We start from the raw sequence: 16,010 nt of genomic DNA, 5'->3' as shown, positions 1-16,010 counted from the left end.
AATCGAACCGGGGTCTCCCGCATTGCAGGCAGACGCTTTACCGTCTGAGCCACCATAGAGGAGAAACCCGTATATTGAAATTAAAACCACAAACACAGGCAACAGTTCCACTCCCACCTCCCTGCAATAATCCTTTGGAAAAAAACACTAATGATAAAAATAAATAAATGAATTTTTTAAAAACTCCAAAAAAGTCAAAAGACAGAATAGGAACTCAGGGAGAAAATATTTTAAATATATATGAGACTCAGAGTTTTTTTTTTTTTGGCCACTACATGCAGCATGTGGGATCTCAGTTTCCCAACCAGAAATTGAACCCACGTTCCCTGTATTGGAAGCACACAGTCATAACCACTGGACCAGCAGGGAAGTCCCAAGATCCAGAGTTTATGAATATTCAAAATGGTCTTTAAAAGCAATAATAAACAATACAGAAAAATGGGCAAAGGGCCTTAACATGTGGTTGACAAGAGAAACATAAACGGTCAGAACACATAAAAGATGCTTAACCCCCATCTGTGAAAAGAAGAGAAGCGAAAGGCAAAGGAGAAAAAGAAAGATATAAGCATCTGAATGCAGAGTTCCAAAGAATAGAAAGGAGAGATAAGAAAGCCTTCCTCAGTGATCAATGCAAAGAACTAGACGAAAACAAAAGAATGGGAAAGACTAGAGATCTCTTCAAGAATATTAGAGATACCAAGGGAACATTTCATGCAAAGATGGGCTCGATAAAGGACAAAACGGTATGGACCTAACAGGAACAGAAGATATTAAGAAGAGGTGGCAAGAATATACAGAAGAACTGTACAAAAAAGATCTTCACGACCAAGATAATCACGATGCTGTGATCATTCACCTAGAGCCAGACATCCTGGAATGCAAAATCAGGTGGGCCTTAGAAAGCATCACTACGAACAAAGCTAGTAGAGGTGAGGGAATTCCAGTTCAGCTATTTCAAATCCTGAAAGACAATGCTGTGAAAGTGCTGCACTCAATATGCCAGCAAATTTGGAAAACTCAGCAGTGGCCACAGGACTGGAAAAGGTCAGTTTTCATTCCAATCCCAAAGAAAGGCAGTGCCAAAGAATGCTCAAACTACCACACAATTGCACTCATCTCACATGGTAGTAAAATAATGCTCAAAATTCTCCAAGCCAGACTTCAGCAACACGTGAACTGTGAACTTTCAGACGTTCAAGCTGGTTTTAGAAAAGGCAGAGGAACAAGAGATCAAATTGCCAACATCCACTGGATCATGGAAAAAGCAACAGAGTTCCAGAAAAACATCTATTTCCGCTTTATTGACTATGCCAAAGCCTTTGACTGTGTGGATCACAATAAAGTGTGGAAAATTCTGGAAGAGATGGGAATACCAGACCACCTGACCTGCCTCTTGAGAAACCTATATGCAGGTCAGGTAGCAACAGTCAGAACTGGACATGGACCAACAGACTGGTTCCAAATAGGAAAAGGAGTACGTCAAGCCTGTATATTGTCACCCTGCTTATTTAACTTATATGCAGAGTACATCATGAGAAACGCTGGGCTGGAAGAAGCATAAGCTGGAATCAAGATTGCCGGGAGAAATATCAATAACCTCAGATATGCAGTTGACACCACCCTTACGGCAGAAAGTGAAGAAGAACTAAAAAGCCTGTTGATGAAAGTGAAGGAGGAGAGTGAAAAAGTTGGCTTAAAGCTCAACATTAAATAAAATTAAAAAAAAAAAAAAAGAACTTACTGAACACAAGAAATTGATTAAGTAATAAGTGAAATTTTAAAACACTCAATGAGTGAAGAAAACGAAGATCATGGCATCTGGTCCCATCACTTCATGGGTAATAGATGGGGAAACAGTGGAAACAGTGTCAGACTTTATTTTGGGGGGCTCCAAAATCACTGCAGATGGTGGTTGCAGCCATGAAATTAAATGACACTTACTCCTTGGAAGCAAAGTTATGACCAACCTAGATAGCATATTGAAAAGCAGAGACATTACTTTGCCAACAAAGATCCGTCTAGTCAAGGCCATGGTTTTTCCAGTGGTCACGTATGGATGTGAGAGTTGGACTGTAAAGAAAGCTGAGTGCCGAAGAATTGATGCTTTTGAACTGTGGTGTTAGAGAAGACTCTTGAGAGTCCCCTGGACTAGAAGGAGATCCAACCAGCCCATTCTGAAGGAGATCAGTCCTGGGTGTTCATTGGAAGGACTGATGCTAAGGCTGAAACTCCAATACTTAGGCCACCTGATGTGAAGAGCTGACTCATTGGAAAAGACTCTGATGCTGGGAGGGATTGGGGGCAGGAGGAGAAGGGGACGACAGAGGATGAGATGGCTGGATGGCATCATTGACTCGATGGACATCGAGTTCAGTTTGAGTGAACTCCAGGAGTTGGTGATGGACAGGGAGGCCTGGTGTGCTGCGATTCATGGGGTCGAAGAGAGTTGGACATGACTGAGCGACTGAACTGAACTGAACTGAACCCCCATCTATTAATTACACAAATGCATTTCAAACAAAGACACATACTGTTTTACCAATCAGGCAGTAATGAAAGAGTCTGAAGGTGACCAGCTGGAAACTGGGCAAACAGGCACATTTGTGGGTGGGTGGGTGCGACACACTACAGGATTTCAGGAGGACAACTGGCAGCACTGGGTAATGCATCACTCTTCTGACTTTCTCCTACAGAAACATTCCCTATGGAAACAAGCGTTCAGTTCAGTCACTCAGTTGTGTCTGACTCTCTGTGATCCCATAGACTGCAGCACGTCAGGCTTCCCTGTCCATCATCAACTCCCAGAGCTTACTCAAACTCATGTCCATCGAGTCAGTGATGCCATCCACCCATCTCATCCTCTATCATCCCCTTCTCCTCCCACCTTCAATCTTTCTCAGCATCAGGGTCTTTTCCAATGCATCAGTTCTTTGCATCAAGTGGTCAAAGTATTGGAGTTTCAACAGCAGCAGTCCTTCCAATGAATATTCAGGACTCACCTCCTTTAGAATGGACTCGTTGGATCTCCTTGCAGTCCAAGGGACTCTCAAGAGTCTTCTCCAACACCACAGTTCAAAACCATCAATTCTTCAGTGCTTGGCATTCTTTAGAGTCCAACTCTCACATCCATACATAACTACTGGAAAAACCATAGCTTTGGCTAGATGGATTTTTGCTGGTAAAGTAATGTCTCTGCTTTTTAATATGCTGTCTAGGTTGTTCATAACTTTTCTTCCAAAGAGCAAGTGTCTTGTTTAAGTTCATGGCTGCAATCACCATCTGCAGTGATTTTGGAGCCCAAGAAAAGAAAGTCTGTCACTGTTTCCACTGTTTCCCCATCTATTTCCCATGAAGTGATGGGACCAGATGCCATGATCTTAGTTTTCTAAATGTTGAGTTTTAAGCCAATTTTTTCACTCTCCTCTTTTACTTTCATCAAGAGGCTCTTTAGTTCTTCACTTTCTGCCGTAAGAGTGGTGTCATCTGCATATCTGAGATTACTGATATTTCTCCTGGCAATCTTGATTCCAGCTTGTGCTTCCTCCAGCCCAACGTTTCTCATGATGTACTCTGCATATAAGCTAAACAAGTAGAGTAACAATATACAGCCTTGACGTACTCCTTTTCCTATTTGGAACCAGTCTGTTGTTGTTCCATGTCCAGTTCTAACTGTTGCTTCCTGACCTACATATAGATTTCTCAAGAGGCAGGTTAGGTGGTCTGGTATTTCCATCTATTTATTAATTTTCCACAGTTTGTTGTGATCCACACAGTCAAAGGCTTTGGCGTAGTCAATACAACAGAAGTAGATGTTTTTCTGGAACTCTCCTGCTTTTTCGATGATCCAATGGATGCTGGCAATTTGATCTCTGGTTCCTCTGCCTTTTCTAAAACCAGCTTGAACATCTGGAAGTTCATGTTTCATGTACTGTTGAAGCGTGGCTTGGAGAATTTTGAGCATTACTTTGCTAGTGTGTGAGATGAGTGAAATTGTGCAGTAGTTTGAACATTCTTTGCCATTGCCTTTCTTTGGGACTAGAATGAAAACTGACCTTTTCCAGTCCTGTGGCCACTGCTGAGTTTTCCAAATTTGCTGGCATATTGAGTGCAGCACTTTCACACCATCATCTTATAGGATTTGAAATAGCTCAACTGGAATTCCATCACCTCCACTAGCTTTGTTCATAGTGATGCTTCCCAAGGCCCACCTGACTTTGCATTCCAGGATGTCTGGCTCTAGATGAGTGATCACACCATCATTATTATCTGGGTCATGAAGATCTTTCTTGTGTAGTTCTTCTATGTATTCTTGCCATCTCTTCTTAATATCTTCTGCTTCTGTCAGGTCCACACCATTTCTGTCCTTTATTGTGCCCATCTTTGCATGAAATGTTCCCTTGGTATCTCTAATTTTCTTGAAAAGACCTCTAGTCTTTCCCATTCTATTGTTTTCCTCTGTTTCTTTGCATTGAACACTGAGGAAGGCTTTCTTGTTTCTCCTTGCTTGTCTTCAGAACTCTGCATTCAAATGGGTCTATCTTTCCTTTTCTCCTTTGCCTTTCGCTTCTCTTCTTTTCACAGCTATTTTAAGGCCTCCTTAGACAACCATTTTGCCTTTTTGCATTTCTTTATCTTGGGGATGATCTCGATCACTGCCTCCTGTAGAACGTCACAAACATCCGTCCATAGGTCTTCAGGCACTCTGTCTATCAGATCTAATCCCTTGAATCTATTTCTCACTTCCACTGTAAAATCGTAAGGGATTTGATTCAGTCATACCTAATTCAGTCATACCTGAATGGTCTAGTGGTTTTCACTACTTTCTTCAATTTAAGTCTGAATTTGGCAGTAAGGAGTTGATGATCTGAGCCACAGTCAGCTCTTGGTTTTGTTTTTGCTGACGGTATAGAGCTTCTCTATCTTTGGCTGCAAAGAATATAATCAATCTGATTTCGGAATTGACCATCTGGTGATGCCCATGTCTACAGTCTTCTCTTGTGTTGTTGGAAGAGGGTCTTTGCTATGACCAGTGCATTCTCTTGGCAAAACTCTTGGTTAGCCTTTGACCTGCTTTGTTTTGTATATTAAATATACAAACTAACCCCAAAATCAATTTTCTAGTGTGGAGGTCCTACAAATAGCACCAGGGCAAAGCCAAAACAGGCAAAGCTCAATGAACTGAGAAGAGAAAAAGGAGAAGAGATTAACTAACAAGTGAAAAGAAAATCTAGGGGAAACCACAATCGGAGCAACGTACTGCAGGTAACCCCTGCTCAAGACCCCGGAGCTGAGACTGTTTCTGACAAGTTCCTCTTTTGGGGTGAACCATGGTTTCCTTAAAAAGAAGTGGGAAGTCAGATATAAAAGGTTACATAGTGTGTCATTCTATGGGGGCTGGGGAGGAACAGGGAGGGACTGCTTAATGGGTAGGGGGTTTCTGAACTAGATGGAGGTGGCAGCTGCACAGCACTCTGACTGGATCAATACTAAACGCCACCGAAACATACACCTTAAAATGATCAATTTGACGTTATGAACTTCACCTCAAAATACTGTGTATGTACACAACACACACACAGAACAAGGTTAGTGACAAGTCTCATTCCTCAAAATATCTCTCGTGAACTTTAGCCTTTCATTTTATTTACTTTTCTTTTTTTCAGCTTTATTTAGGTATAATTGACAAACAGGAATTGTATATATTTGTGTACAACTTGATGATCTGCTATATGTATAAACTGTTAAGATAATCCTTGCAGTCAAGCTTGTTAATATACCCATCACCTCACAGTTCAGTTCAGTTCAGTCGTTCAGTGATGTCCGACTCTTTGCAACTCCATGAACTGCAGCATGCCAGGCCTCCCTGTCCATCACCAACTCCCAGAGTCCACCCAAACCCATGTCCATAGAATCCGTGATGCCATCCAACCATTTCATCCTCTGTCGTCCCCTTCTCCTCCTGCCCTCAATCTTTCCCAGCATCAGGGTCTTTTCAAATGAGTCAGCTCTTCGCATCAGGTGTCCAAAGTATTGGAGTTTCAGCTTCAACATGAGTCCTTCTAATGAACACCCAGGACTGATCTCCTTTAGGATTGACTGGTTGGATCTCCTTGCAGTCCAAGGGACTCTCAGAGTCTTCTCCAACACCACAATTCAAAAGCATCAATTCTTCAGCACTCAGCTTTCTTCACAGTCCAACTCTCACATCCATACATGACCACTGGAAAAAACATAGCCTTGACTAGACGGACCTTTGTTGGCAAAATAGTATCTCTGCTTTTCAATATGCTATCTAGGTTCGTCATAACTTTCCTTCCAAGGAGTGTCATTTAATTTCATGGCTGCAATCACCATCTGCAGTGATTTTGGAGCCCAGAAAAATAAAGTCAGCCACTGTTTCCCCATCTATTTCCCATGAAGTGATGGGATCAGATGCCATGATCTTCGTTTTCTGAATGTTGAGCTTTAAGACAACTTTTTCTCTCCTCTTTCACTTTCATCAAGAGGCTCTTTAGTTCTTCTTCACTTTCAGCCATAAGGGTGGTGTCATCTGCATACCTGAGGTTATTGGTATTTCTCCTGGCAATCTTGATTCCAGCTTGTGCTTCCTCCAGCCCAGTGTTTCTTATGATGTACTCTGCATATAAGTTAAATAAGCAGGGTGACAATATACAGCCTTGACGTACTCACAGGGTCACCACTAAACGTAAACTTTAAGAGAGGTCTAAATGATTTCCATTCAGACTATCTGAAGAATATAATCTTTAAAAGTAGAAGATCCTTGGCACTTAAGTTTTCCTTCTCCACAAACCCATGAAGCCTTAGGTTATTTCATTTCAGAGCTGGGTGGTCAGTTCCTCTGGTGTAGTTTTCCACATACAATGTACATAAGTCTCTTAGATGGCCATGTACAGATGTGCCAGAACACTCCAGATTAGGTGGAGCACTTCCCTAACCAAAAGACACCTTAGAGAAACCAGTGTGATTATGAAGTTACAGCATAGTTCCTAACAGCCCTGGGATTACTTACCCAGAGTCCACATCACCTGTCTACATCGACTACCTACCTATGTCGGCCGTTCATTTCCAAGCCCACGACAGGGCAGATGAAACGTGCCCGCTGGAGGTCATCATGCTTGTCACCTTTAGTGTTTCCTTTATCGCCTTCCCAGGCGGGGTTGTCAGAGAGCCTCAGTTCTGTCACATTCTGTGAAAAAACATCAACAATTCCTTTGACAAATGGATCATCCTTAGCCTTAATTATTGTTCTAGTCTCTTCCTGGGAGAAGGCAATGGCACCCCACTCTAGTACTCTTGCTTAGAAAATCCCATGGACGGAGGAGCCTGTTAGGCTGCAATCCATGGGGTCGCTAAGAGTTGGACACGACTGAGCGACTTCACTTTCACTTTTCACTTTCCTGCACTGAAGAAGGAAATGGCAACCCACTCCAGTGTTCTTGCCTGGAGAATCCCAGGGACGGGGGAGCCTGGTGGGCTGCTGTCTAGGGGGTCGCACAGAGTCGGACACGACTGAAGTGACTTAGCATAGCATAGCATAGCATAGCATAGTCTCTTCCCATCCAAACCTCTTTTTCTACTTTCCTTTTGCATCAATTAACACAGAAATGAAATTAAGCCATAAGTTGTGATAGAAAACATTTTTTAAATGTACTGTCTAGCAGATTATTAATTTCTATTTTACAAGCGTTTTGCTAAATAAGGCAAAGGAACTTTGGACATGAAAATTTATCCCACTAAGAGAAGAAAGGTTCGTATTAGTATTCTCTGGAAAGGAACACCTTCTTTCCTGGCTAATGAAGCCTCAGTCATGCTGTTCATATTACTGGCCTGCCATGTTAATTTAATAGCTGAAGAGACAGTAAATCTGTGAGGCCATGGTCTACTGAGTCCAAGGCAGGCTATCAGCTGGGGATTACTGTCATACTCCAAGACCCAGTTATTTGGGTTTTCAAAATTCAATTTTACAAGGAGTGACTTAACAGCCTCACTTTAGCATCTGAAGCATTTCTTCATAATTAACCGCACCAATTTGATTTCAACACTCCAGGGAGCAGCTGAGCATGTCCGAAGGAAAGCCACTACACAGTCAACTTCTTGCTTGAGAGCTGGTGTGTGCTCATTAGGTGCTTTGCTCAGAGTATTTGTGGACTATTAATTACAGTAATAATAACTTTTGCATTGTTTTATTTGAATCCTTCTGTCTTTATAGAGTTATGAATTCTTAGAAAAAAATATTTTGCATTAAAATTAAAAGTTCAACCACATACATTATATATTGTAAGTATAGACTTGTATAGGTTAATTTCAGTGGTCATCACATTTTTGAGATAAGGTAATTCTGCTACTGTGGGTTTTTGAGAAATGAATTTTCTTCTCAAGGAAATGAGGACAAAAATCAACATGGATATCTCCACAGCATGACCATCAGCCACAATTCAGAATTATTAATTTGTCTGAAATAAACTATTTCAAATCCCTGTATCCTTTAATTACCCACCCCAAACTCAAACAAAACACCTACTGTAGTAATAGGCTAAAAACTTAAAAAAGAAAGAGGAGGAGGAAAAAAAGGAAAAACCTCAAAGCCTCAGCTTGGGAGTCAGGGGCTCTGGCTCTGATTTAAGCAATCCTCTGACAAGCCATGAGGCCTCACCATGTCACACACAGTGAGATGAAGTGTCTGACAAGCTTTGCAGTTCTCAGATTCTTCACTACTTTTTTGATTTTTCTCCCACTGACCAGATTTTGTCTTCTCAACAAAGTTCCTTTACTAAAAAACTTGTTTTTCCACTTTTGTGATAGAAATGTGTCAATCACAACATCTAATCAGCAGGAGATAAACACAATGACTGAAAAGTGATCTATCTATAAAAATCTCTAATTGTATAAAAGTGTCTTCTAAATAAAAAAATTCAAGTAGCTGAGTTTTAACTTCAAAAATTATGCCTCTTAACATTTATACAGCACACTGAGAATTTTTGAAGCTCTTTCACAGACATTAAGTCACCAGAGATTTATAATCCAATAAGTACAGGTGTGGGGACTTCTGGCTTGAACTTTACGTGACCTGTCCTAAATCACACCTTTATTAGATGGCTTGATGGGACTGGAATTCCAATTTCCAAGTCCAGTGTAAAACATACATGAATTCTATACAATAAACCTTAACCACTGAGACCCCCAGAGCACTTCAGAATCACCTGTCTTACCTTAATGCTTTTAATGTGAGAGGCTGCCTTCCCAAGAGCCTTTTCAGAAGATTTGTCCAATAAAAATTCAATGACTGCATCTTTGTTGTAAAGTCTGCAACAATAAAGATCAGTCAAGACATTCTGGCAACAATCAACCTTCATCCAAGGGAAGAAGACTAAACTGAGTACAGTCCAAGGTCACTTACATCTGATAACAGAAATGTCCTTGCACTCCTAAAAATGTAAAGTTAATCCTGTCTTAACCATTTCCAAAGCATACAAAGAAAGAAACCAGTTTAAATCAAGGGCTATGCAGACTGGCAGTCAGAGGACTGAATGTGACCCAAACCAAGATTTTTTTAAATTGGGAAATTTAACATAAAACATTTTCAGGCCTCCCTGGTGGTTCAGTGGTCAAGAATCTGACTGCAGTGCAGAAGACACAGGTTCAATCCCCAATCCAGGAAGATCCCACCTGCCGAGGGACAACTAGGCCAGAGTGCCACATCTATTGAGCCTGTGCTCTGGGTCCTGGGAACCGCAACTACTGAGCCCTGTGCCGCAATCACTGAAGCCTAAGCACCCTAGAGCCTTGTGCCACAAGAGGAGCCACCACGATGAGAAGCCTGTGCCCTGGAACTAGAGAGTAGCCCCCTGTCGCTGGAACCAGAGAAAAGCCTGCTAAGCAACAAAGATCCAACATAGCCATAAGTAAATAAATAAAATTATTTAAAAAAAAACAAGTACACATTTTCAACTTTCCCTGGGGGGGAAAAAGAAATCAGATGTTTTGGAATCAGTCTACCTTCTTGAAATGTAACAAGCTGGAATTCAATAGCAGCTGCCTTTTATTTTATTATTTTTTTGCTATGCAGCCTGTGGGATCTTAGTTCCCCAACCAGGAACTGAACGTGGGCGCTCAGCAGTGAGAACAAGTCTTAACCACTGAACACCAGGGAACATGAACTCTCCGGTTCACCCAGTCCTTACCATGCCCTACTGATCCCACATGGATCCTTCATGAGTTTAGGTTTGTAACTTAGCTCCCTCCTATCAGCCCCTGAGTTTCCAACCCATGGATTAAACAAAGCAAACTGAATAGAAAAGTGCGGAAGTATGCTCTGAGACAGGGAATGACAACCCAGGCTTCACAAATTTGCTTGAGATGATTCATCGTCTGATGAATCAAAAACTGAATTTACATGTTAAAATTCTTTTTAACACCATGTAATAAAAACTCGTCTCCATTAAGTGAAGGAACTATACCTGCCAAGTTCACAGGCAACTATTGGTCGTCTTAATATTTCCTGACTTAGAGTACAGTAGTTCCACTGGGCCACTAATTCAGCATCCTTGTCGACCTGAGAAGATAAAAAAAGAATCCTTTCAGTTAATTTTCTCCTCTGAAAGACACACACTCCACAGAATTCTACATATAAAGGCTTATTCAGTAATACCATGCTGTGATCATTTTTGTTTTTTAAATCAAATTACTGAAACACGAAGCTGGGATTTAAAAAGTCACAAGTAATCAATAGTATGTCAAATAAAGGCCTCTCTATGATGTGTACAAAGAAACAGTTTACATCAAGTCACTAAATTGCTTACATCAATTACATATAAATATTAGTATTTACATCCTAACAGTAAACTAGGAAGCTCAAACAGAAAAAACAAGCAGTACAGGTTGATTTCTAACAGTGGGAACAGCTCCAAAGTTGTAGCAGAATTTAAGGGCAAAGAATTGAGAAGACAGGCATTAAAAACAAAAACAAACAAACAAAAAAAGTTCAGCACGAAGACTGTATAACTCCTTACAAAAATCACCCCTGTAACAAAAACGTTTTTTGCAGAGTACTTACTACAAGGCGTATCAAGTCATTATCCACACTGTAAAGATTCAGATCTGAGACCCTCCAAAGCCCTCAAATGATATTTCCACCTATTTAATATCCCATGTCCCACTCTCTACTGTTCCTAAAATGTCAAACCTGAATAATTTAACAAGATGGCACACTTGGGGGAAAGAAAGGAAGAAAAAATAAAGAATTTAAATTCCCTCAAATTTAATTTTTGCAGGAATTATTTAAGGGTTTACTGTGTGCCAGGTACTGTGCTAGACAGTTTCTGTGACTTAGTCTTTTCAGTCCAGCTGCTCAGTCATCTTTTCAGTTCAGTTGCTCAGTTGTGTCTGAGTCTTTGCAACCCCATGGGTTGCAGCATGTCAGGCTTTCCTATTCATCAACTCCGGAGCTTGCTCAAACTTATGTCCATCGAGTTGGTGATGCCATCCAACCATCTCATCCTCTGTCGTCCCCTTCTCCTCCTGCCTTCAATCCTTCCCAGCATCAGGGTCTTTTCCAATGAGTCAGTTCTTTGCATCAGGTGGCCAAAGTGTTGGAGCCTCAGCTTCAGCATCTTTTAGCCCTCATATAAACTTATGAGTTTGGATTCTTATCTTTGTAGTTGAGGAAACTGAGGTACCAAGAAGTTAAATTGCGTGTCAAGGTCACACACTCAAGCAGAGGAGCGAAGATAAAAAGTCAGGCAGGCGGGCTCTAAAGACCATGCTTTTAATCGCTACTCTCTATTACATTTCTATTATTTTGTATAACTTTTATATTATTTATTTTTATTAACGTATAGTTTATTTACAATATTGTGTTAGTTTCAGGTGTATAGCGTAGTTATTTGAGGTTTTTGCAGATTATGTTCAATTACAGGCTGTTACAAGATATTAAATTTAATTCTTTGTGCTATACAGTAAATCCTTGTTGCTTATCTATTTTATGTATTTGTTGTTCAGTCGCTCAGTCACATCCTACTCTTTGTGACCCCATGGACTGCAGCATGCCAAGCTTCTCTGTCCTTCACTATCTCCCAGAGTCGACTCAAACTCATGTCCATTGAGTCGATGATGCCATCCAACCATCTCATCCTGATTTTATGTATAGTAGTTCAGTTCAGTCACTCAGTCGTATCCGACTCTTTGCGACCCCATGAATCACAGCACGCCAGGCCTCCCTATCCATCACCATCCCCCGGAGTTCGCTCAAACTCATGTCCATCGAGTCGGTGATGCCATCCAGCCATCTCATCTTCTGTCGTCCCCTTCTCCTCCTGCCTCCAAATCCTCCCAGCATCAGAGTCTTTTCCAATGAGTCAACTCTTTGCATGGGGTGGCCAAAGTACTGGAGTTTCAGCTTCAGCATCATTCCTTCCAAAGAAATCCCAGGGCTGATCTCCTCTAGAATGGACTGGTTGGATCTCCTTGCAGTCCAAGGGATTCTCAAGAGTCTTCTCCAACACCACAGTTCAAAACCATCAATTCTTCGGCGCTCAGCCTTCTTCACAGTCCAACTCTCGCATCCATATATGACTACTGGAAAAACCATAGCCTTGACTAGATGCACCTTTGTTGGCAAAGTAATGTCTCTGCTTTTCAATATGTTATCTAGGTTTGTCATAACTTTTCTTCCAAGGCGTAAGCGTCTTTTAATTTCATGGCTTCAGTCACCATCTGCAGTGATTTTGGAGCCCACAAAAATAAAGTCTGACACTGTTTCCCCATCTATTTCCCACAAAGTGATGGTACCAGATGCCATGATCTTCGTTTTCTGAACGTTGAGCTTTAAGCCAACTTTTTCACTCTCCTCTTTCACTTTCATCAAGAGGCTTTTTAGTTCCTCTTCACTTTCTGCCATAAGGGTGGTGTCATAGGCATATCTGAGGTTATTAATAGTAGTTAGTATCTGTTAATCCAGATAAATGTGTCCTTCCCCTCTATAGTTTAAAACAAAACCAAACACACAAACAACAAAAACCCCACCACACTACTGCAGATGTTGTCCTATTTGGTCCCAAGATCCAACAGCCACATTTCGGCATCTTAAATAGCTCTTATCATCAGCCACACTGTAGAAGAGCCCCGAGAGAGACTTGTCACCAGTGAAGCTGATGTACTATACTTTTTGTAGATTTAAAAAGCTACATTAGGCAAGTTTAGGATCTACCTTCTAGATCTCCCACCTGCTTCACACCACAGTCCTTCACTGCTTCAAAAAAACCACCTGGGAGAGTTGGGGACAGGGAAGAAATTACTCCTTTCCAATTTAAAATTTGGTCCACACAAGGTCTTAAACCTGAGGAATGTCTTGGGCCAAATCAAACATACTATATGTGATCAACAAATGTTATTATATACCTATCTGAAATGCAAGCTCTACAAGGGCTGGACTCTGTTCACTGCTATAACCCCAGGGCCTAGAATGGTGTATATCGTAAGCACTTAATATGTATCTGTTGAGTGAATAAGGATAATAAAAATCCACCCTGCCTGGGTACTCTAGTTGTTTCAGATCACCCTTTCTTCTTTTCTTTCCCCTTCTGACATCTATTCTTAGCCAAGCCTGTCAATAAGCTACTCTTCAGTTCTGGGCTCAAGGTAACAAAACCGAGCTCAATACTATTTGGGTAAAAGCTTGCTCACACAAGTGGTAGCTACCCAGCATTAATCTCTGCACATGAAGCTGTGATCAGAAGGGCACACACCATCACCCTGGGTGTTCACTCACTCTCAAATTCCATATACATTTGTTGGGAGTTGACTGTGTGGCAGACACATCACAGGGGTCACAAAAATGACACATACATGGCCCCTGTTCACATAAGAAATAGACAAAGAATAAATAGATAGTGATAAGCATGATAAAGTAAAGCAGCAGAAGAGGATAGTGATCAGAAGAGAGATGTATTTTGGTTACAGTGGGCTGAGATGACATTTCAGTAAAGAATTAACTGATGTATTAAAAAAAACACCAAATGATATGATTGTCTCAGTGAAGAACATATCAGGTTGAGGAAATTATACTCCAGGTTGAGGAACAAGGCCTATGAGCTGGAACAGAATAAAAGAACTGGAGAAGGGCAGAAGATGAGGTAAACAGATCACATCCTGTCTGATCACACAGGGTCTTGTGGGACTTTTTTTCTGAATATAATGGGAATGACTGGAGGGGTTTAAATACCATAGTGATACATGGAATTTACTTAAAAAAAAGACTTCTCTGGCTACTGACTGGAGACTCATATGGACCACCCAGTGTGGCAGTCACTTGTATTAATATTAGGTACTTTAAACACCTTCTATTATTAAAAAGTAATCACTGGTGCTAAATCTGAAATCCTGAATAACTGGATGGGAATCCTGGCTTCATTACCTAATAGTTGTGTGATCTTGCTCATGTTACTGACTCAATTTCCCTGTTAGTAGCCTACGACTTAGTGACTGAACAACAACAAAAGCAGGTAAATTATAATACGTAATTTGCTCAATCATTGGTGAGAATTATGGATTATTCAATCACGCATTTATCTACGGTATTTATAGTGCTAGTTGAGGAGGGGGAAAAGGTGTGGCCTCAGCCCCCAGGAGCTTACCACCCTCTGAAAGTTAAAGTCGCTCAGTCCTGTCCCACTCTTTGCAACCCCATGGACTATACAGTCCATGGAATTCTCCAGGTCAGAACACTGGGAAATGTTCAGTAGCTGTTCCCTCCTCCAGGAGATATTCAACCCAGGGATCAAACCCAGGTCTCCTGCATTGAAGGCGGATTCTTTACCAGCTGAGCCACAAGGGAAGCCCGAGAATACGGAGTGGGTAGCCTATTTCTTACCCACTCCAGTGTTCTTGCCTGGAGAATCCCATGAACGGGGGAGCCTGGTGGGCTGCCGTCTATGGGGTCGCACAGAGTTGGACACGACTGAAGCGACTTAGCAGCAACAGCAGCCTATTTCTTCTCCAGCGGATCTTCCCGACCCAAGAATCGAACCGCGGTCTCCTGCATTGCAGGCGGATTCTTTACCAACTGAGAAGCCCAGCTACCTTCTAAGACCAACAGTAATCAACTTGAACGCAGTGTACACGGTGGTTACTTTTTAAGTGGAGGCCCTGACCTCCTGAGAAAACGAAGTTAGTGTGTACAGAACTCAATAAACAGCGACTATTTGTAGCATTGTTACTAGCCGCAGACAAACTTCAAATCCTGGTTCTGCCACTTACTAGCTTTGCAACTTTCTCCTCCTGAGCCTCAATTTTCAAGTCTCAAAAGTGAGGCTTCTGAAAGTATATACCCGTAAGGCTGTTTTGAAAATTACCTGAGACACCCTATATCATGCATACTGTCGGATGAATGGTAACAGCCCGCAGTCAATGAACGTCCCTTATTAACACTGTGATTAATTTTGAGTTCTCTGAAAGGGAATAAATAAGCACGGTTGTATGCGGAAACCCGCTAGCTCCTCCTCCCACCTCCCTTCGTTTCCTGGGAGCGTTCGCAGGCCGCACCACCCCCAGGCCCCACTGGGCCCATATAACTCACCTTCTCAACCTTCTTCGGCCCCTTCACCAGTTCATGCCTCTTAGGGATTGTTCCTCCGTCGCAACCCATCGCAAGCCGACCGAGTCCAGAGCAAGCAGCAACTTCCGGAGTCCCTGGCGACTGCAGGACTCACTTCCGGCGCGCTGCAATGACGCAACACGCCAGTTTCCACGCGGAAGGGCGGGGCGGGGTGGGGCGGGGCTTGTGCCCAGTCTTGGTTGCTATAGAGAGCGTCGCTAGGGGCTGGGCGTGGCCCCGCAGCGGGGGCAGCTGCAAAGCGAAGGCTGGGTCTTGGTCCAAGCAGCGCGCAGAGCGTACTCCCACTCTCTGTCTGCAGCGAGTCCCTTCATCTTTCCGGTGGACATGGGATTCCTGCTGCATCCACCTACCTAATCGTTCTTCCACCCTTCGGGGGCGG

The 16,010-nt window shown here is 42.1% G+C and overlaps 1 protein-coding gene across 2 annotated transcripts in view; it reads right to left on the bottom strand.

Moving 5' to 3' along the window:
* The window catches only part of RTF2 (replication termination factor 2), a 43,445-nt gene extending 27,696 nt beyond the window's left edge, over positions 1–15,749 (bottom strand). For both annotated transcript variants that reach the window (XM_006049003.4, XM_006049004.4), the window contains exons 1-4: positions 15,593–15,749; positions 10,479–10,573; positions 9,231–9,324; positions 7,068–7,207 (exon numbers count right to left, since the gene is read on the bottom strand). In XM_006049003.4, coding sequence (XP_006049065.3) covers positions 7,068–7,207; positions 9,231–9,324; positions 10,479–10,573; positions 15,593–15,661 — 398 coding nt within the window. In that variant the 5' untranslated portion in view covers positions 15,662–15,749. The remainder of the gene's footprint in view (positions 1–7,067; positions 7,208–9,230; positions 9,325–10,478; positions 10,574–15,592) is intronic.
* Positions 15,750–16,010: the final 261 nt, after the last annotated feature.

Source organism: Bubalus bubalis, chromosome 14, assembly GCF_019923935.1.
Source record: "Bubalus bubalis isolate 160015118507 breed Murrah chromosome 14, NDDB_SH_1, whole genome shotgun sequence".
NCBI classification, from domain to species: domain Eukaryota; kingdom Metazoa; phylum Chordata; class Mammalia; order Artiodactyla; family Bovidae; genus Bubalus; species Bubalus bubalis.
Note: the sequence above shows the minus strand (reverse complement) of the source record. Positions and strands in the feature narration are given on the sequence as shown.